General features: G+C 51.7%; 1 protein-coding gene across 1 annotated transcript; it reads left to right on the top strand.

Annotated features, from left to right (window-relative positions):
• The first annotated feature begins 489 nt into the window (after window positions 1-489).
• LOC144737095 (polypeptide N-acetylgalactosaminyltransferase 18-like) lies at window positions 490-19,752 on the top strand. The gene is made up of 14 exons (XM_078619768.1): window positions 490-768; window positions 2,461-2,763; window positions 7,950-8,017; window positions 10,370-10,412; window positions 10,912-11,113; window positions 11,924-12,090; window positions 12,245-12,431; window positions 13,254-13,451; window positions 14,158-14,272; window positions 14,946-15,131; window positions 16,442-16,579; window positions 17,116-17,211; window positions 17,688-17,849; window positions 18,578-19,752. The coding sequence occupies exons 2-14, from the start codon at window positions 2,481-2,483 to the stop codon at window positions 18,725-18,727; spliced, it is 1,995 nt and encodes a 664-aa protein (XP_078475894.1). The 5' UTR covers window positions 490-768; window positions 2,461-2,480; the 3' UTR covers window positions 18,728-19,752.
• The last annotated feature ends 55 nt before the right edge of the window (window positions 19,753-19,807 follow it).

Below are 19,807 nucleotides of genomic sequence, written 5' to 3'. Positions count from 1 at the left end.
GTCATTGTAGTGCGTATTTAATGTGGCGCTGCACTCTGAGAAAACATTTATTAAAAGTCTATTTAATTAAATAGAACGTGTTGCGTCTATATTTATTTAAAGTTGCACATTTTGATGTGACGTCACATTTCTCACCCCCCCCCTCGTCACACATCGTCACAAATGTCTGACCCCCCCTCCTAGGTGGGTGACGTCATTTATGGACGGCCCCTTAACACCTCCCGTTTGATTGCCAGAAAGCGTTAACACCTATTCTTATTTTTCATACAAAAGTGGGTTGCGATTCATTCTGGGGTCAAAATAATCATGCATGTTGTACTTTAGGGTGCGAATCAAAGTGTGTGCATTGGAAACTTGTTTCTGCCAAACCGCCCCCGCCTGAATTAGAGCAGCACCCAATCCTCTGTTTAAACACAGCGCAGTTGAATATTATTTGTTTAACTACGACAGTGGATTTAAAGAGTTCACCATGTGGGGTGCCTCTTTTAGAGAGGCCGCTGCGACCGGGCCGTTGTGGCTTTTAGTTTCTTTCTCTCCTCCGGCAGCGAGCAAAGGGAAGAGATTTGCAGACGAGACTGGCAACTTCTTAGGCATTCACATTCCGTCTGTGTGCGACCTCCGTGCGGGCTGTGTCCACCTGTCCGTTCTTGCAAGTTGCGGACAAACACGCACCAAGTCGGGATTCCAAGTTGTGGCGAAGGGAATTACTCCGTGGACGGTTCATTGTTACGATTGTGTACCGCCATCGTGCCCTGCGTGACCCATCAGGTATGTGGTTGATGTTTGTCCATGACCAAAGGGATTTGCTGTTGGGTTAGATCGCGTAAATATAAAATGTGTCGTTAAACCCGCCACCACCACCACCCGACACAGCCAATTGGTAAAGGTCACGTAAACAGAATCGTGCCAATTTAGTTATATATTCTTGGTTCTTTCGGTAAAGTCACGTAGAATGGAAATAATAAAATAATTAAAAATAAAACATAATAAAATAATTTTCACGACGTTTCGGCCACAACTCAAGCAGCCGTCCTCAGGTGAAGAACAGGTCTGTCGAGAAGACAGACTCTGTCCTCAGGTGAAGAACAGGTCTGTCGAGAAGACAGCGTCTGTCTTCTCTGTCCTCGGGTGAAGAACAGGTCTGTCTTCTCGACAGACCTGTTCTTCACCTGAGGACGGCTGCTTGCGTTGTGGCCGAAACGTCGTGAGAATAAATTTATGATGTTTTTTTATTTCCATTCTACGTGACTTTACCGAAAGAACCAAGAAGATGAATCCCTGCAGTCACGAAAGCTTTAAATCGAAATGTAATTTAGTTCTAGTTCAGCACTAGCCACCAGTTGTATGTTAGGATAGCAGTAAACCCACGACAAGATCTACAATTCGAGTAGCGTGACGATTACAGCCAGCAGCTCAATCACACGCGATTGGCCACAATTGTGAAGAAGTCTTCCTGTTTAATGTATTAATCACGGGATCTAACCAAAGACAAACTCTTATTGTGGATGATATTGATCGCGAAGTATTTGGTCAGGGGGAATGCGACGACAAATATCGAAACGACGTCAGTCGCAGCGATTTTTCCGATTCACCAAAAATACTGCGCCGCAAATAAGATACGGGGTGTACGATGTGAACATACCCCAAAAAAACGACGAAAAGTGTTCGATCGGATAAATATAAATGTGTCGTTAAACCCGCCACCACCAGACACAGTGAATTATTAAGGTTTGTCACGTAAACAGAACGTGATCTAACCCAAAAAACCTCTTATGGATAATATTGGTTGCGAAAGCGTTCGTGTTAAACTCAAGAGTTGTATTGTTATTTGAGATACTAACATAAATGTAGTATGAGTACACGTAATTTGTGATGGTATTGATGAGATATTATCGAAGTATGAACACACTTCTACCTCTCGTCGATCATTCACTATGATTAGTCTTCATTCGGCGTTAAAACTCTTGAGAAAACATTATCCGATGTGGGGGGCGATGGGGGGGTTGGTGGAGGAGGGTTGGTGGAGGAGGGTTGTGTGGTGGGGAGTGGTGGGTGGGTTTGGTGGGGGAGGGGAGAGTGGTGGGTGGGTTTGGTGGGTGGTGGAGTGGTGGGAGGGGGAGCCGTGGGTGGGGATGGCTGCGCTAATTAATTGCAGACGTTGAGGACGGACACCTTGCAAAAAGCTCTGTATGGTTCTTCACGTGTAGTAAGTGTTACATTAGATGTTGTATTACTTTATTTTAAAATACATGCATAAGTCGCATTCATCACGTTCAAAACGGTTGTTTCAAGAGCGGAAACCGTTGGGGCCGAAAACGTAACTCAGTTTTCCAACATTGGAGGGAGTCGATTGGGAAAACGACGACGACGACGCTCAGTTGACGCACACTTCGCTGAGCGAACGAATTGTCGCCGAATGCCCTCGAGACGCACCCGCGGTGTCTTCCGCGTGCTCTCTAGGAAGAGGAGGAGGAAGAGGAATGGCGGTGAGCAGCAGGTACTGCCTCCCGTGCGGCACGCTGCTCCTCTGCTGCTGCATCGTCATCAACATCGCCACCATCGTCATCCTCCTCGTGCACGATCCCAGGAGCAGGAGTCACTCCGAGGCCATCGGGGCCCAGGGACTCCCGCTGCTGCTGGAGAGGGAGGAGGCCCGACACGTGGCCGTGCAGGCCAACGTCAACAACATCGACATCGACAACAACAACGTCAACAACATCGACAACAACATTGACAACAACATCAAAGACAACAACGTCCGGGGTAACTGCGCCGCTGTGAAGGGTCACCCAGACCAAGGGCATCGGTGGCTGGGGGTGTTCGATTCATTCTGAACTCGGGCACCTTGCTCTGGAGCACGTGGGGGTGTGTTAGTGTGTGTGTGTTAGTGTGTGTGTGTCAGTGTGTGTGTGTGTGTTAGTGTGGGTGTGTGTTAGTGTGTGTGTACGTGTGCCAGTGTAGGTGTGTGTTAGTGTGTGTGTGCGCATGTGTCAGTGTGGGTGTGTGTTAGTGTGTGTGTGCGTGTGTCAGTGTAGGTGTGTGTTAGTGTGTGTGTGTGCGTGTGTCAGTGTAGGTGTGTATTAGTGTGTGTGTCAGTGCGTGTGTGTGTGTGTTCTCTCAGGTCGACTCAGCCTCAAATGAGTACCTGGTGCGGTGTGGAAACATCGCCACTAGGGAGACAAAGGCGGTCGGGCGTGGTGCTGGCCACCCACCCCCTCGTGTACCGTTCTGGCCTTCATAGGTGCTCGCTAACAGCACTTGCTCCTGCAGTCTGTTAAGGCTATATGGGGGATCTTTATCTGTATCTCTCTGATGAGCAGCGGTAGTTCTAGCAGTTACCCTGCAGCGACCCCAGTTCAATTCCCGCTCACGGCCAACACCAGTGACGATTATCTGAACCGGTCCTGGGACTCCCCTAGGCCAACTCGGCCTCAAGTGAGTACCTGGTATGGTGTGTAGTAAACATCGCCACTAGGGAGACAAAGGCGGTCGGGTGTGGTGCTGGCCACCCACCCCCTCGTGTACCATTCCGGCCTTCATAGGTGTTCGCTAACAGCACTTGCCCCAACAGTCTATTAAGGCTATATGGGGGATCTTTGTCTTTCCCCCTTCATACTGCAGATTCACTGTGGAGTTTAATTCCAAATGTGCAGAGAAACAACTGTAGGACCCGGAGAAAAGTCCACACGACCCCGAGGAGAGAGAGAGAAAGACGCAAACTTCAAATACACAGCAGCAGCAGGCATCGTCAGGGTCGGGATCCAACCCACGACCTCCTGTAGACCAGGCGAGGGAGTTAACATCTTCTATCCATCATGGCGAGCCATATAGGGGACTGCAAGCGCCCACGGTGGAGGGATATTGCGTCCTGACATGAGCAGATTTGTATTTTCTCCGAGTCCTCCGGTTTTCCCCTCCACATTAGAAGCGTGCATTTAGATTGTTGAGATTATGTCGCTGCGATACATTTACACACGATGATGATGAACCACTTTGCTGCGCTATCATTTGTGGCGAGGTCGCTTCTGGAAAATAACTTCATAGCTCAGTGGGCTTTGCCTGGTACAATTAAATAGGTTTGATTTGTATTTTCTTTTGGTGATATACAATGTTTTTGTAACGTTCTGACCCCGTGCCCCTAACTGGACACCTGTGAAAAAGAGCTGTATAGCTCATCGGATTCCTCGACTGTAGATAAATATTCTGATGATGATTAATTCTTCATTCGATAAAAAAAAACTTAGGATGTGTACACAAAATAGCTTTTTTGCGTCGGATTGCATAAATATCAAGTTCAAGTTCATTTATTAGGTATAGCCCTGTGAGCCATTCGGCTCTTGAATCGGGTGCAACCGCAACAAACAAAAAACAAAAACATGAACAAAAAACATCTTAAAGTGAATATGTGACTGAGTGCAAACAGAAAATCCAAGAAAAGACAGCAAAATATTGCAGAAAAAACAATGAATGTGTCGTTAAACCCGCCACGACCACCCAACACAGCCAATTAGTAAGGTTTGTCACATAAACAAAACATGCCAGTTAGTTACTAGTCCAGCACACCGGTTGTGTGTTGGGAGAGTAAGGCCTCGACAACATTGACAATTCGAGTGCCGTGATGTCTTGCCGGTAATTACAGCATCCAGCATCATCAGGTGACAGCCACAATTGTGGAGAAATCCACCTCCTGTTTCGGTCTTGAATCGAGGGATGACTGATGCCATCACTTGTGAGCCAATCAGGGGGGGGGAAGTTAAGGTATTCATATCAATTACAATTCATATCTATTCTAGTCAGTAATTGGCACGTTCTGTTTACGTGACGAACCTTACCAAATGGCTGTGTTAGGTGGTGGCAGGTTTAACGACGCATTTATATTTACGCGATCTAACCCAACAAAATAACCTGTTGTGGATAATATTGGTAGCGAAAGCCCTACTACTACGACTACGCGTTAAACTCAAGATGGGTAATCAATTGCTCAAACAATGCCACACGGATGTAAGTGTCACGGCTGCTTTTGCCCGGCTGTTTGCTCAACGCATGACAGGCATCGGTGCCCATCGCTGCCGTTTCCACCGACGCTTACAACCTTGCCACGGGCGGAAACATTTTTCCGCAAACAATAATCGCCGTCGTTGTCGTCATCATCATGGTATTGTAACTTTTTTTTACTTGAGGAAATTAACATCTAAGAACTCTTGTTGATTGGTTACAACTCGTTCATCCAGGAAAGTAATTTATTTAGAACAGATTTTTGTGTTTAGTTTGTTGCCATTCCCCCGCACCTCCGATTAGCGCAGTTGGCTATGTACGGCGCTAAAGAAGTTCAATTTACATACATGTACATGATGATGGTGGTGATGGTGGTGATGGTGAGGAGGCAATTGCGAGACTGCCTCAAGTTGAAATAAACCAGTCCCTTGCTGTTCTACCATCCATTGAGGAAACCAGCAAAGCCATAAGCCTCCTCTCATCAGGCAAAGCTCCAGAGTCCGATGCCATTCCAGCAGAAATCTATAAGGCTGGAGGGCCTCGCTTAGTCGAGAAACTGACCGACCTCTTCCAGTCTCTGTGGAAATTAGAAGCCATTCCCCAGGAGTTCAAGGATGCCTCTATAATCCATCTCTATAAGAGGAAAGACAATCGGCAGGCCTGCGACAACCATAGAGGCATCTCCATACTATCAATCGCTGGCAAAATCTTGGGAAGAATCCTTCTGAACCGCATAATTGTCCCCCTAAACCAGGGTCTGCTACCTGAGAGTCGGTGTGGTTTCAGAAAAGACCACGGAACCACTGACATGGTATGTACTGCCCGGCAGTTACAGAAGAAATCCCAAGAACAAAATGCTGATCTAGATATGGCTTTCGTTAATCTAACAAAAGCATTCGACACAGTCAGCCGGGAGGGCCTATGGAAGATCATGACCAAGTATGAGTGTCTAGACAAGTTCATTGGCATCGTGCGCAATCTCCATGATGGTATGATGGCCAGCGTCAGAGACCAGCAAGAACTCTCTGATCCGTTCCCAATCACAAACAGGGCGAAGCAAGGCTGCGTTTTAGCACCAAAACTCTTCAGCATGGTGTTTTCTGACATTCTGCAAGACTCATTCCAGAACCACAACACTGGGATTAGCTTCATCTACCATTTTGACGGTGGGCTATTCAATCTGCGGAGGATGCAAGCCAAAACTAGAGTGGAGGAAGTCACTGTTCGAGAACTTTTGTTTGCTGATGACTGTGCTCTGGCTGCTGGCTCAAGTAAAGATCTACAGGACAGTATGGACCACTTTTCCTCAGCTTGTAACAACTTTAGCCTAACAATCAGCACAAAGAAGACTGAAGTCCTATACCAACCTGCTCCTGGGAAACCCTACACTGAGCCCACCATCTTTGTGAATGGGCACAAGCTTTCAGCCGTTGACAAGTTTACTTACCTTGGTAGTACTCTGTCTCGCACTGTGCACATAGATGATGAAGTTAAAATCAGGATTGTCAAGGCCAGTGCAGCCTTTGGACGTCTACGTGACTCGGTATGGGAAAGGACTGGCATCAAGCAGGAGACTAAACCGAAGGTCTACCCGGCTGTTGTTTTACCAACTCTTCCGTATGGGTGCGAAGCCTGGACAGTTTACCAGCGCCATGCCAAGAAATTGAATCATCTCCACTTGAGCTGTCTGAGGAAACTGCTGAGGATCAAGTGGCAAGACAGAATCCCTGACACGGAAGTCCTCAGCAAGGCCAATATCCCCAGCATCCACACCTCGCTTGCGAAGGAACAGCTTAGATGGACTGGCCACGTGACCAGAATGCCCTGCGCGAGACTTCCAAAACAAGTCTTCTTTGGCGAGCTGAAGAATGGCAAGCGAGCGCGAGCTGGCCCCAAAAAGCGCTACAAGGACACCCTTAAAGCTTCCTTGAAGAGCTTTGGATTTGACCTGAAAAGCTGAGAACCCTTAGCACAGGACCGACCTGCCTGGAGAAGAAAAGTACAGGACGGTGCAGTCCTCTGAGAGTAGGAGAAGCTCCCGTGCTATCTTGAAGAAGCAGCAGCGCACATCTACCAAGGAGGGACGTGTGGCTGCACCTCAGAGCTCTACATCCTCCCTGACCTGTCCAGTGTGCCACAGAGAATGCCGGGCTCGGATTGGCCTGCTCAGCCATCTGCGCACTCATCAAAACCCAACAAAATGACAAACGTGCCATGGTCATCATCAACTATGATGGACGAACAAGAGAGAGAGATGGTGGTGATGATGGTGAAGTTGAGGAGGGGGTACCTGCATGATGCTATAATTTGTGGCCAGGTCGCTTCTGAGAAAGAGCGATATCGCTCAGTCGGCCTTACCTGGTAAAGTAAACAATAAGTTCATCGTTCTCATAGTTTGGTATGCATGAGGTCATGGGTTAGAGCCAACCCTGACGCCTGCTGCACATTTGGAGTTTGCGTGTCTCTCTCTCTCCCCGTGGTCCCGTGGATTTATCTCCGGGTCCTCCGGTTTTTCCCTCCACATTTAGAATCAACATCACGCGTTTTGAATATTTGGCTGCTACAAACTTTCACACAGTAAGCCACTTGGTTGAGCAATCATTTGTGATAGCCAGGTCGCTACTGAAAAGAACTGCATAGCTAAGTGGGCCTTACCTGGTGTTTAGTTTAGTGTACTTCACTCATGACAGTATCATGTCATGTGGGGGGGGGATGCGGAGTGGTGGCGCTATGGTTAGCGCGACGCGTTCCGTACGAGCCTGGAGATCCGACGCGTGTGATCCCCGGCGCACGGCCAACATCGCTAGCGAGAGTCACAATTTATTACTGGAGGAGAAATCCGATGAGCTGTGATGCTTTTTATCACCGACTTTCCAGTAGCGGCATGGGGTCAGGACGTGACAGCAACAAACACCAAACAGACGGCACGCTCCCCTCCTTCTCCTGTCGTGCAGAGGCTGCCGGCAGAGCGGGGGAAGACGCTCCACCGGAGCCTCGCGGCGACCACAGAGACCCACCAGAGGTACAAAGAGCTTCCGAGCTCTGCCATAGGAACGTGGAATTTCCATCGCCAACAACAAGGGGCTGTCGACTGGACGATGAGCGCCACGTGGCCCCTGCCTAGTGGCGTGTTTGCCTCACAGAGGACTGTTGTATCCTGGCACGCGTGATAGCAGCAGCAGCAGCGATGTGGTTCCAATGTCGAGGTCTCTATGTGTCTCTACCGCTTGTATCACTCTGCATCTCTATGAGCCTCTTTGTGTCTCTGTGTCTTTATCGGTCTTGATGTATCTCTGTGTCATTATGGGTCTCTGTGAGTCTCTGTATCTCGATGTAGCTCTGTCTTTATAGGTCTCTATATCTCCGTTATGGGTCTATGAGTCTGTGTATCTCTATGTGTCTCTGTGTCTTTATAGGTTTCTTTGTATGTGTCTATTGGTGTCTCCATGCATCTTTCGAGTCTCAGTGGGTTAAACTATATGGTCCATCGCGTGCGTTGCGTAGCCACAATCACACCGCTGTGGCTTGCCATCCAGGCGAAATGGATGTCGTTGATTTGAACCGAGGCATTTGTCTCGTGTCATACTTTGAGTAAATAGTGTAATGTTAAAATACGTAGAGATTAATACCTGGGGGTCAGTGGGTTGGAGATTACAAATAACATTCTGACCCATTGAGTGCATGTGCACGTACATGTTAAAGACTGGAATGGGGGTAAGCAACTTAGAGGTTGGGATCAGGAGGCGGAGGAGGTAGTGATGGGTGGGACACGTGGTGAGGAGGGTGAGGGAGGAGGAGGTGGTGATGGGTGGGACAAGTGGTGAGCAGGGTGGGGGAGGAGGTAGTGATGGGTGGGACACGTGGTGAGGAGGGTGAGGGAGGAGGTAGTGATGGGTGGGACACGTGGTGACCAGGGTGGGGGAGGAGGTAGTGATGGGTTGGACACGTGGTGAGCAGGGTGAGGGAGGAGGTAGTGATGGGTGGGACACGTGGTGAGGAGGGTGGGGGAGGAGGTAGTGATGGGTGGGACACGTGGTGACCAGGGTGGGGAGGAGGTGGTGATGGGTGGGACACGTGGTGAGGAGGGTGGGGGAGGAGGTGGTGATGGGTGGGACACGTGGTGTGCAGGGTGGGGGAGGAGGTGGTGATGGGTGGGACACGTGGTGGGGAGGGTGGCGGAGGAGGTGGTGATGGGTGGGACACGTGGTGTGCAGGGTGGGGGAGGAGGTAGTGATAGGTGGGACACGTGGTGTGCAGGGTGGGGGAGGAGGTGGTGATGGGTGGGACACGTGGTGAGGAGGGTGGGGGAGGAGGTAGTTATACTGGTAGGAACGAAGTGGACCAGACCACCAATAGATTATATCGTCCGACCGTTTGTCCATCCGTCCGTCCGTCCGCGTCCGTTTGTCCGTCCGTCCGTCCGACAAGATGGCCGCCCGCTCCCCCTGCGCGTGTGCGTGTGTATGCGCGTGTGTGTGTGTGTGCGTGTGTGTTTGCGTGCGTGCGTGTGTGTGCGTGTGTATGCGCGTGTGTGTGTGTGTGCGTGTGTGTTTGCGTGCGTGCGTGTGTGTGCGTGTGTATGCGCGTGTGTGTGTGTGTGCGTGTGTGTTTGCGTGCGTGCGTGTGTGTGCGTGTGTATGCGCGTGTGTGTGTGTGTGCGTGTGTGTTTGCGTGCGTGTGTGTGTGTGTGCGTGTGTATGCGCGTGTGTGTGTGTGTGCGTGTGCGTGTGTGTGCGTGCGTGTGTGCGTGTCCGGCCCACTCGAGCGGCGTGATGAATGGGCGCTATTGGGCTTCGGATCGTTATTCACGGCGAACTGGAAGCGTAGCAACACAACTTCATTACGTGTGCGTGCGTGCATGTATGTGTGTGTGCGTGCGGTGTGTGTGCGTGTGTGTGTGCGTGTGTACGTTTATGCGCGTGTGTGCGCGTGTGCGTGTGTGTGCGGTCGATATCCCTGTACCGGTATTAGTATTATTCCTACCAGCCCACCCCGCAGGGTCCTGTTGGGTGGGACACGTGGTGACCTGGGTGAGGGAGGAGGTGGTGATGGGTGGGACACGTGGCGACCAGCGTAGGGGAGGAGGAGGTAGTGATGGGTGGGACAAGTGGTGACCAGGGTGGAGGAGACCAAGTCACCGAGACCGCTATTGCAGTGGCGTGAAGCCAGCCAGTGATGGTAGTGATGATGATGACGACGACGATGACGACGATGTTCATGGTGGTGACGATGATGAGACAGAGTGATCCCGGGAGGACCGTGCTTGCCTGGGGGGAGCATGGGGGAATCGGGCAAAAGGAAGGCAGCGATGGCGACACGTCGCGCTCGGTGGGTTCCTCACACGCACGTCGCGTGCTCGTGTGTCGGTGTGCAGAGGAATCAAGCGGTGAAGCTGCCAGCCAGCGGAAGTGACGCAGGTTGGCAACAGCGCACGTCAACACGCGTTACAAAGACCCCCCCCCCCTCATATATAGTCTAAACAGGCTGTTGGGGCAAGTGCTGTTAGCGAGTAGCAGCACCTGTGCAGGCCGGCACTGTGGCACACGAGGGGGGTGGTGGCCAGCACCACACCTGGCCGCCTTTGTCTCCCCAGTGGCGATGTTACCACACCAGGTACTCAATTGAGGCTGAGTTGACCTACACGCACACACACTCATCACCCCAATGCTCCGACTCACTGGACACCGATTTCATTCATCGTTTTCGCGAGCGATGACGTTAGCCTGGTCCCCGGGACCTGCTTGGCCCCAAGCCACTTTCAGACGTCTTTGTGAGGCCAGCGGATCACAGCTCGGGCACGGCAAGTATCCAGTGGGAAAAACCACCACCCGTGCCGTGATGACCCTGGGCTGGCTCGGTTCAGATGTGCCATTGGAGAAGAAGGGGGGGTATCCATGCGTCGCCGTGTCCCTCCAGAGGTGCCCGGCACCGGGATGGTTTGCAAAGGAACAAAGTGGGTGCCAGACCCGGCTGCTCAGCTCTTCAAGGAGTGGGGCAAGGACCTTCCGGCGCGGCAGAAGCGCAAGGCGTGTGCGCGCTTCCTCGCCTACGGCTACAACGCCTACCTGAGCGACCGGCTGCCCCTCGACCGCGACGTGCCTGACAACCGCCCTCCCGGGTACGCCACTCGGAGTCACACTCTCGCTCGGCATCGCCACCATCATCGTCATCATGATCATCACACTACCACCATCCACGCCATAATTACCACCACTATCCATGTCATCACCACCACCACCACCATCATTCACCACCATCATCATTCATCATCACTATCATCATCATCATTCATCATCACCATCATCATCATCATTCATCACCACTGTCATCACCATCATCATCACCACCATCATCGTCTTCATCATCACTCCCATCATTATCATGAACCGCCTCCGCCCCGGGTACACCACCCACAGTCACACTCACACTCACCGCTACCATCACCGCCACCATCGGCATCACCACCATCAGCACCATCATCATTATTGTAATCATCGTCATCATAACGGCCACTATCATCATTCATCACCACCATTATCATCATCATCATCAACCACCCTCCCGAGTATGCTACTCGGAGTCACCCTCGCTCATCACCGCCATCATCGTAATCACCGTCATCATCGTCACCACTATCGTCATCATCGCCATGATCGTCACCACCATCACAACCACCATCATCGTCATCAACATCACCATCACCACCATCATCATCATCGCCACCACCCCCCCCCCCCGCCAGGTGCGCGACTCACTCGTAGAGAGTTAAACTCATTTATCGTCATCATCACCATCGCAGTGCCGGCCAGCTGAGCGTGAGTGCGAGTGTGCCTCGCCACTGGTGGACTAGGGCCTTCCCACGTCATGCGTTGTCACGGGGGTCGTTTGACGATACTTCCCCTCTCCCGCCCCCCCCCCCCCCCCCCAGCTGCAGCACCAAAAAGTACCCGTCGCAGCTGCAGGCGCTCAGCGTGGTGCTGATCTTCTACAACGAGGCCGTCTCCGTCCTGCTGCGCGCCATCACCTCCGCCGTGCGCAACACGCCGCGCCACCTCCTCAACGAGGTCATCCTCGTCGACGACTGCAGCGGCTACCGTGCGTCGTCGCACACACCCCCCCCCCCCCCACAACAACAAGGGGATGTCCGACGTTTCGCCCCGCATGCCACTCAACCTCCTTAAGCTGCTCCATCACCACCTCAACCTCCCCCTCCTCATTCCGCCTCCTCTACCTCCTCCTCTCCGTGCAGGGGACCTGCAGGAGAATTTCGCTTTGCAGATCCAGCTGATCGACCGCAAGTACGAGCACGTGTCCATCCGCCTCGTCCGGCACGCGACCCGCAGGGGCCTCAGCGCATCGCGCGTCACCGGCATCCGGGCCGCTTCAGGGCCCGTGGTGGCCGTCATGGACGCCCACGTGGAGTTCCCCGTCGGATGGTGAGTCCCAAACTCTCTCTAGCTGCTGAGTCCCAAACTCTCTCCGGATGGTGAGTCCCAATCTCTCTCCGTCTGGTGAGTCCCCAACTCTTGAGCAAAACTTTTGGACCGTTTTCGACATCCAGTGGTTCATCAGCAGAGCCCGGCTCACTTGCAACATTGCTGCTCAACTGCCGATCTTACAGGTAAAGGAACATTTCTCATTGGGACATGGGTCCTAGCTGGAAGATTTTTACCAATTAAATAAGTTCCTTGGACCTCTTCCTTGAGAGCCACCGGTGGTCCACTGGGAACTGCCACCATATAGAAAGGGAATTTAATTTATTGACTGACGCGCATGTGTGGGCGTGTGCGTGCGTGCGTGTGTGTGCTGTTACTCGCTAACAGCACTTGCCCCAACAGTCTGTTGAGGCTATCCAGGGGGATCTTTGTCTTTGCTGTATGGGCAAAGACAAAGATTGATTGAAAACTAATTTCTATAGAACTGTTGTTTGCGTTTCGTTTGTTGTCCTTCCCCCCCGCCCCTCCGATTGGCACGATTGGCTACGTACGACGGTGAGACAGAATTTCAACACCCAGACAGACATGGGCAGCTTCCGGGAGCGGTAGCGCAGCAGTTAGCAGCCCGCTACGAACCCGGCGACCCGAGTTCGATTCCCGCTCACGGTCGCGAGATCGGTGGCGATGATCTGAACCGGTCTCGGTGGCTTCTCCCCAAGGTACCCGACTCCCTTCATCGCTCTTCCACTTGGGCCTCCCGTCATTTGAAATCTTTCCCCGGCCCCCCGACCACCTCCCCCCCTCCGCCTTCCCACCCCGCAGGGCTGAGCCCCTCCTGGCGCGTATCCAGGAGGAGCCCCGGGTCGTGGTGTCCACGGTGTTTGACAAGACGCACCACGACACGCTGGCGGTGCAGCGCTACCCCCTCAACCAACACGTCTTCAACTGGGAGCTCGTCTGCTCCTACCACCCCCCGCCCAGGCAGTGGTTCCGGGACGGAGACCTCACGGCCCCCATCAGGTGACGCTGCTGATGCCCCATTCACCCCCCCCCCCCTCTGCGGGGGAGGGGTGGGGAAGGGTCCATCTCCAATGGCAGTGGGGCGCGGTGCTAGTGGAGCGTGTTTTTCGATTATTCGCTCGCTATGAATTTCCACGCGATGACAAGAAGCCGCTTTGCTGAGCTCCCGCTTGTGGTGGGCACGTCTCCCTCCGGAGAAATAAGTTAAAGGCTCAGTTGGGCTCTACCTCGTAAAATAGAAAAAGTAGATTTTTATTTGCATATCTTGTTAAGTGATTTGTTTACCTTTCCTATACCTCACGTCTTTAGTATTGTTTGTTGTGACGTTCTGAGCCGTCTCTGGTGTGGACCAATCAGTCTTTAAAGAAAGCTGTCTCTGGTGTGGACCAATCAGTTTCAAGGACGATGCATATATTATCAGAGTATGTTTTTTGTTTGCATTCTGACCACAAGCATTGTGGTAAACGCAGACATGATTCCTTGTAAAAGGTTTCAGTTTGGTGTTTTAGCATCTTCACGAAACTGTTTTGTTGCCAGAAAAAAGGGGAAAACCTATTATCGTATTTTGTAACTGGCAAAGGAGGTCCCATGATGCAGACCCCCATGGTTGGATGACTGCTTCTCGCTCACGGAATTTGGCCCAACAGTCTGTTCAAGGCTATACGGGAGGAGGGATCTTTGTTGTGTGTTGTTTGTTTGTGGGTAGGAGCGCAATCGTGATGGGCTGCATGGCGGCCAGCAAGAGCTACCTGGAGGAGATCGGCTTTCTGGATGAAGGCATGCAGGTGTACGGAGGGGAGAACGTGGAGCTGGGCCTCAGGGTGAGGACGCACAGACGCAACCTTGAACGCACCCACCCACCCACCCCCTCATGCGTGTGCCATATATATATGTAATAACACGCTGGAGACGGCTTGTAGAATCGGTCCTTTTATTTCACTTCCTTTGCAGTTCACACACACTCCCCGCTGCTGGAAGGCAACGGGAAGCGGGCAGACAGTCACCAGAGACACACCGCCACGTGGCACCCGGAGCCCCACTCGCGCGTGGCCTCTCCCTCTCTTAGTTTTGTGTCTGACCCCGTGTCTCTCCTCTCTCCCCTTATTTAATGCCTGGGTCACGTGGTACACTCCAGCCAATCCTCAATAGCCTGCGCCGAATGTTCCAGATCCCCCATCAACTCCCGGGACCACGCCCCCGACTTGTCTTCCCATTGGCTGAGGCCAAGACCAACGAAACCAATCACCGAGCTGACATCCCGTGATCACGCCGGGGCCATGCTCCCAGGCTCTCCCCCCATTGGCTGTAAAGCGGGACCGGCAAAGCCGATCACCACGTGAATCTCTTATTACATATACATCGACCTGCATGGGTGTTTTGAGTTCACTGCGCGGCCCCCGCCTGCCTTGTTCAGAATGGACAGTGAGAGTGGCCTTGCTATTGGTGACCAGCTCCACCTCACCCCCCCCCATTCCCTCCACCCCGTGTGTCCAGGTGTGGCAGTGCGGGGGCCGCGTGGAGGTGCTGCCCTGCTCGCGCTTGGCTCACATCGAGCGCTACTTCAAGCCGTACGCCCCGGACCTGAGCGTCCACATGCGCAGGAACGCGCTGCGCGTGGCCGAGATCTGGATGGACGACTTCAAGAGGAACGTGTACATGGCCTGGAATGTGCCCATGAACGTACGTGCAGCACATGCATGCGTATTCATGTAGACGTAATGCATATTCATGTAGATGTAGTGCGTATTCATGTAGACGTAATGCATATTCATGTAGATGTAGTGCGTATTCATGTAGACGTAATGCATATTCATGTGGACGTAATGCATATTCATGTAGATGTAGTGCGTATTCATGTAGACGTAGTGCGTATTCATGTAGACGTAATGCATATTCATGTAGACGTAATGCATATTCATGTAAACGTAATGCATATTCATGTAGACGTAATGCATATTCATGTAAACGTAATGCATATTCATGTAGATGTAGTGCGTATTCATGTAGACGTAGTGCGTATTCATGTAGACGTAATGCATATTCATGTAGACGTAATGCATATTCATGTAGACGTAATGCATATTCACGTAGATGTAGTGCGTATTCATGTAGACGTAATGCATATTCATGTGGACGTAATGCATATTCATGTAGATGTAGTGCGTATTCATGTAGACGTAGTGCATATTCATGTAGACGTAATGCATATTCATGTAGACGTAATGTATATTCATGTAGACGTAATGCATATTCATGTAGACGTAATGCGTATTCATGTAGACGTAATGCATATTCATGTAGACGTAATGCATATTCATGTAGACGTAATGCATATTCATGTGGACGTAATGCATATTCATGTAGACGTAATGCATATTCATGTAGACGTAATGTATATTCATGTAGACGTAATGCATATTCATGTAGACGTAATGTATATTCATGTAGACGTAATGTATATTCATGTAGACGTAATGCATATTCATGTAGACGTAATGCATATTCATGTAGACGTAATGCATATTCATGTTACCGTGATGCATATTCACGTTGATTTGATGCATATTCAGTCCCCAAAAGTCGAGTCGCCACCCCGATTACTTCTCAGTAAACATGGAACCTTGGTTCTAGATTTGAAGCTTCCGTGACTGCAAGGATTCAGATTCTTAGGTTTTTTCGGTAAAGTCAAGTAGGTGAAAAATTAAAATTAATTAAAGTAAAATAAAAATAAAATAAAAATCACGACGTTTCGGAGGCAACACATGCTTCCGTCTTCAGGTGGAACGTCGTGATTTTTTTTACTTTTATTAATTTTAATTTAAAATTTTCACCTAAGTTACTTTACCGAAAAAAACCTAAGAATATGGAACCTCGGCCCAACATTGATGCAACGTTGTTCCAACATCGGTCGAACATTGCCCCAACGTCGGCGCAACGTTGGCCCGTTCACTGGGTGTGCAACTCACGTCTCGTTGACGACCCCTGCGCAGGGCTCCGGGATCGACATCGGCGACATCTCGGAGCGCGTGGCTCTGCGCAAGCGGCTCAACTGCAAAAGCTTCGCGTGGTACCTGGAGAACGTGCTGCCCTCACTGCCGTGGTACCACGACATCGTGCAGTACGGCGTGGTGAGTATCCGGTACGGCGTGGTGAGTATCCGGTACGGCGTGGTGAGTATGCGGTACGGCGTGGTGAGTATCCGGTACGGCGTGGTGAGTATCCGGTACGGCGTGGTGAGTATCTGGTACGGCGTGGTGAGTATCCGGTACGGCGCGGTGAGCTCCAGCGCCTGCGGGCACCCTTGCCGCCCGTAGGAACGGTGCCTATCGAGTTCCCGCAGGAGACATTCACCACAACGGCGCTTCATCGTTGTTGTGATGGAGTTTTGTATCGAACCAGGACCGATGGTTAACAGAGAGAGAGAGAGCCCTCGCCTTTAGACATCTGGCAAGTTCAGCATTAGTGATTTGTAAGTCTGTGGGTCTCTGAGTCTATGGCTGTCTACGATGGACCTATGACGGATCTACAACGGACCTACGATGGACCGACAATGTCTGACGTTTCACCCCCACGTGCCTGGGAGCTTCTGCAGGACCTGGCGTGGATATTGAAATGGAACACGGCATGGACATTATCCTGCGTGTTTTGTTGTTGTTGTGTTCAGTTCAAGAACAGCATCAGGAGCGACCTCTGCTTGGATCACGGAAACCCAATTGACAAGCACCCCCTCCTGTACGACTGCCACGGAGAGCGTCCACAGGTACTGTACCGCCACGGTCCGATCCAATTGGCGCCACGGTGGCGAGGAGATGTGAACTCCCTCGCCTGGTATACAGGAGGTCGCGGGTTTGATCCCGACCCTGATGCCTGCTGTGTATTTGGAGTTTGGTGTCTCTCTCTCTCTCTCCGTGGTCTCATGGATTTTTCTCCAGGTCCTCCGGCTTTTTCCCTCCACATTTCGAATCAACGTCACCCGTTTAGAGGATTTGGATACTGCTATAAATTTCCACACGATGATGATGATGAGCCACTTCGTTGAGGCTTTCATTTGTGATGGCTTTGTCGCTTCTGAAAAGAGCTACATAGCTCGGTGAGGCCTTACCTGGTTAAATAAAAAAAATACCCCCCCCCCCATCAGCCCCCCCCCATTAGTCCCCCCCCCCATTAGTCCCCCCCCCATCAGCCCCCCCCCCCCATCAGCCTCCTCCCATTCGTCTCTGACGTTCTTGCCCACAGCTGGCGATGAGGACGTCGGCCGACAAGATCGTCGTGGGGCTGTACGCGGACCTGCTCGACCAGGAGACCACGTGCGTGGGCATGACCCCCTCGGGCGGGGGCAGCCCGGCCCTGGTCAGCTGCAGGGCCCCGCCGGGCGACGAGCGCTTCCTCACCTTCAAGGTGAGTCGCGGACTGATGACGACGACGTAGCGGTGCGACGTGACGTGAATTGTTTCAGGGTGACTCCGTTGCACGCAGAGGGGTTTTCTTTTGCCCATCCAACCTCCACAGCCGCCGTTGTTCAGGGTTCGTTCATCGGATGTTCAGGAGTGGCACTGCGGTGGCTAGGAGATGTGAACTTCCTCGCCTGGTATGCAGGAGGTCGTGGGTTGGATCCCAACCTATTGTATATTTGTAGTTTGCGTGTCTCTCTCCCCATGGTCGCGTGGATTTTTCTCCGGGTCCTCCGGTTTTTCCCTCAACATCACCACGCGTTTTAGAGCACTATAAATTTCCACGTGATGATGATAAGCCACTTCGTTGAGCTACCCTTGACCTCGAAGGGCAAAGAGTTCAACAGGTTAGGTGTCCCAATTGCAAAGGCACCATCACCACCCTCCAAGTGTAAAGCCTCGAGACCGTGGGGACAGTGAGCAATGCACAATCCGAGGATCTTGATGATCTCGATGGATTTTTATTCGTGACTGAAGGAGGTCATGAATGTAGGGGAGGAGAGCAAGTCCATTAAAGGCCTTGAATACCAGCAAGAGAATCTCAAAATCAATATGGGTAGACAGGCAGCCAGTGAAGGGACAGGAGCCCAGGTGTGTGATGTGGGATCCTTAAAGGGTTGTGCACAGTCTACCAGGCGAGGTGGGTGAACACCTCCGAGCCACGGTGTCTCTCAGCCGCAGACCGGCGAAATGAAGACCAAGGATGGCACCCGGTGCCTGGAGGCGCTGGAGGCTCGGGAGAACCAAGCGGAGCTCGTTCTGCGTGCCTGCAGCGGCCAGAAGTGGCACTTCGAGTACTTAAAACCCATCGGCAGTCCGCCATGAAGCCCACGGAGCGCCGTGGTGCCGGCTGCTGCTGCCGCTTGCCGGGAAACCGCGGCCACTTGCAATCGCGTCGGTTTGCCGGTTCTGTCTCCAGGGGGTTTGGTACGAGGACACCGGCAAATCGGGGTTACGGTATTTAAACTAAACTCTTTTTATTTTACCAGGTAAGGGCCATTGAGCTATGCAGCTCTTTTTCAGAAGTGACCTGGCGATCACGAATGATAGCTCAACGAAGTGGCTTATTGTCATGTGGACATTGATAGCAGCAGCCACATACTCTTAAACGCACGATGTTGATTCTAAATGTGGAGAATGAGCCACACGACCACGGGGAGAAAATGAAAATTCCAAATATACATGGGTAAAGGGTCGGGATCAAACCCACGACTTCCTGTATTCCAGGCGAGGTCGTGAACATCTCCTAGCGCCTGCAGCAGCACCACCCTTGAGTGTTGTCCGTGGCACCGGGGGACACCAGAGGCAGGAAGGAGCTCGTCGAGTGAGCGCCGGCGTAGAACAAGAAACTTTACAACGCCGTCTAGGATTTCGTCACCAATGTTAGCCATAGAAGTTTTTGGGGTTGGATTTCATGAATATAAATGTCTTCAAATCCGCCAATTAGTAAGGTTTGTCACGAACACAGAACGTGCCAATTCGTTATGAGTTCAGCACACACCGGTTGTGTTGGAGAGTAAACCCACAACATTCACAACTCGATTAGCATCATCATCAGGCAGACAGCCAGAGTTTATTTAACATAAAGCAACTTTATTGAACATTTTCACAGCTGTAACTTATGACAAGGCTCTCTGTCCCGTCTCACTCGACGACGCCGTGCAAAAACAACAAAGTGTTTACAAAAACAATTGTTTACAAAAACTAAATTCCTTCAAGGTGTGGGGTGGGGGGGGTTGGCGGTGGAGTTCTGCTCTGGGCTGAACAACACCACGACGCAGAGTCGCAATACAACTCAGCGCTCCACCTCTGCAGAGGTGGGTGGGTGATGCACAGCCCCACTTCAGGGCTCATGGGGGGGGGGTGGGGGGAAGAGGTTGCAAGGGGTGGACTGGGGGGGGCTGG

The sequence above is a fragment of the Lampetra planeri genome, chromosome 64, assembly GCF_965212315.1.
Source record: "Lampetra planeri chromosome 64, kcLamPlan1.2.h2, whole genome shotgun sequence".
NCBI lineage: Eukaryota > Metazoa > Chordata > Hyperoartia > Petromyzontiformes > Petromyzontidae > Lampetra > Lampetra planeri.
The sequence above is the reverse complement of the archived record's forward strand: the minus strand, read 5'-3'. Positions and strand labels throughout refer to the sequence as shown.

Excerpts from the sequence above, each read along its gene's own strand:
- LOC144737095 (XM_078619768.1), top strand. The coding sequence starts at position 2,481 with ATGGCGGTGAGCAGCAGGTACTGCCTCCCGTGCGGCACGCTGCTCCTC. Across the intron at positions 2,764-7,949 it reads CAAAGACAACAACGTCCGGG|AGGCTGCCGGCAGAGCGGGG; the intron begins GTAACTGCGCCG and ends CCTGTCGTGCAG. Across the intron at positions 17,850-18,577 it reads AGCGCTTCCTCACCTTCAAG|CCGCAGACCGGCGAAATGAA; the intron begins GTGAGTCGCGGA and ends GGTGTCTCTCAG.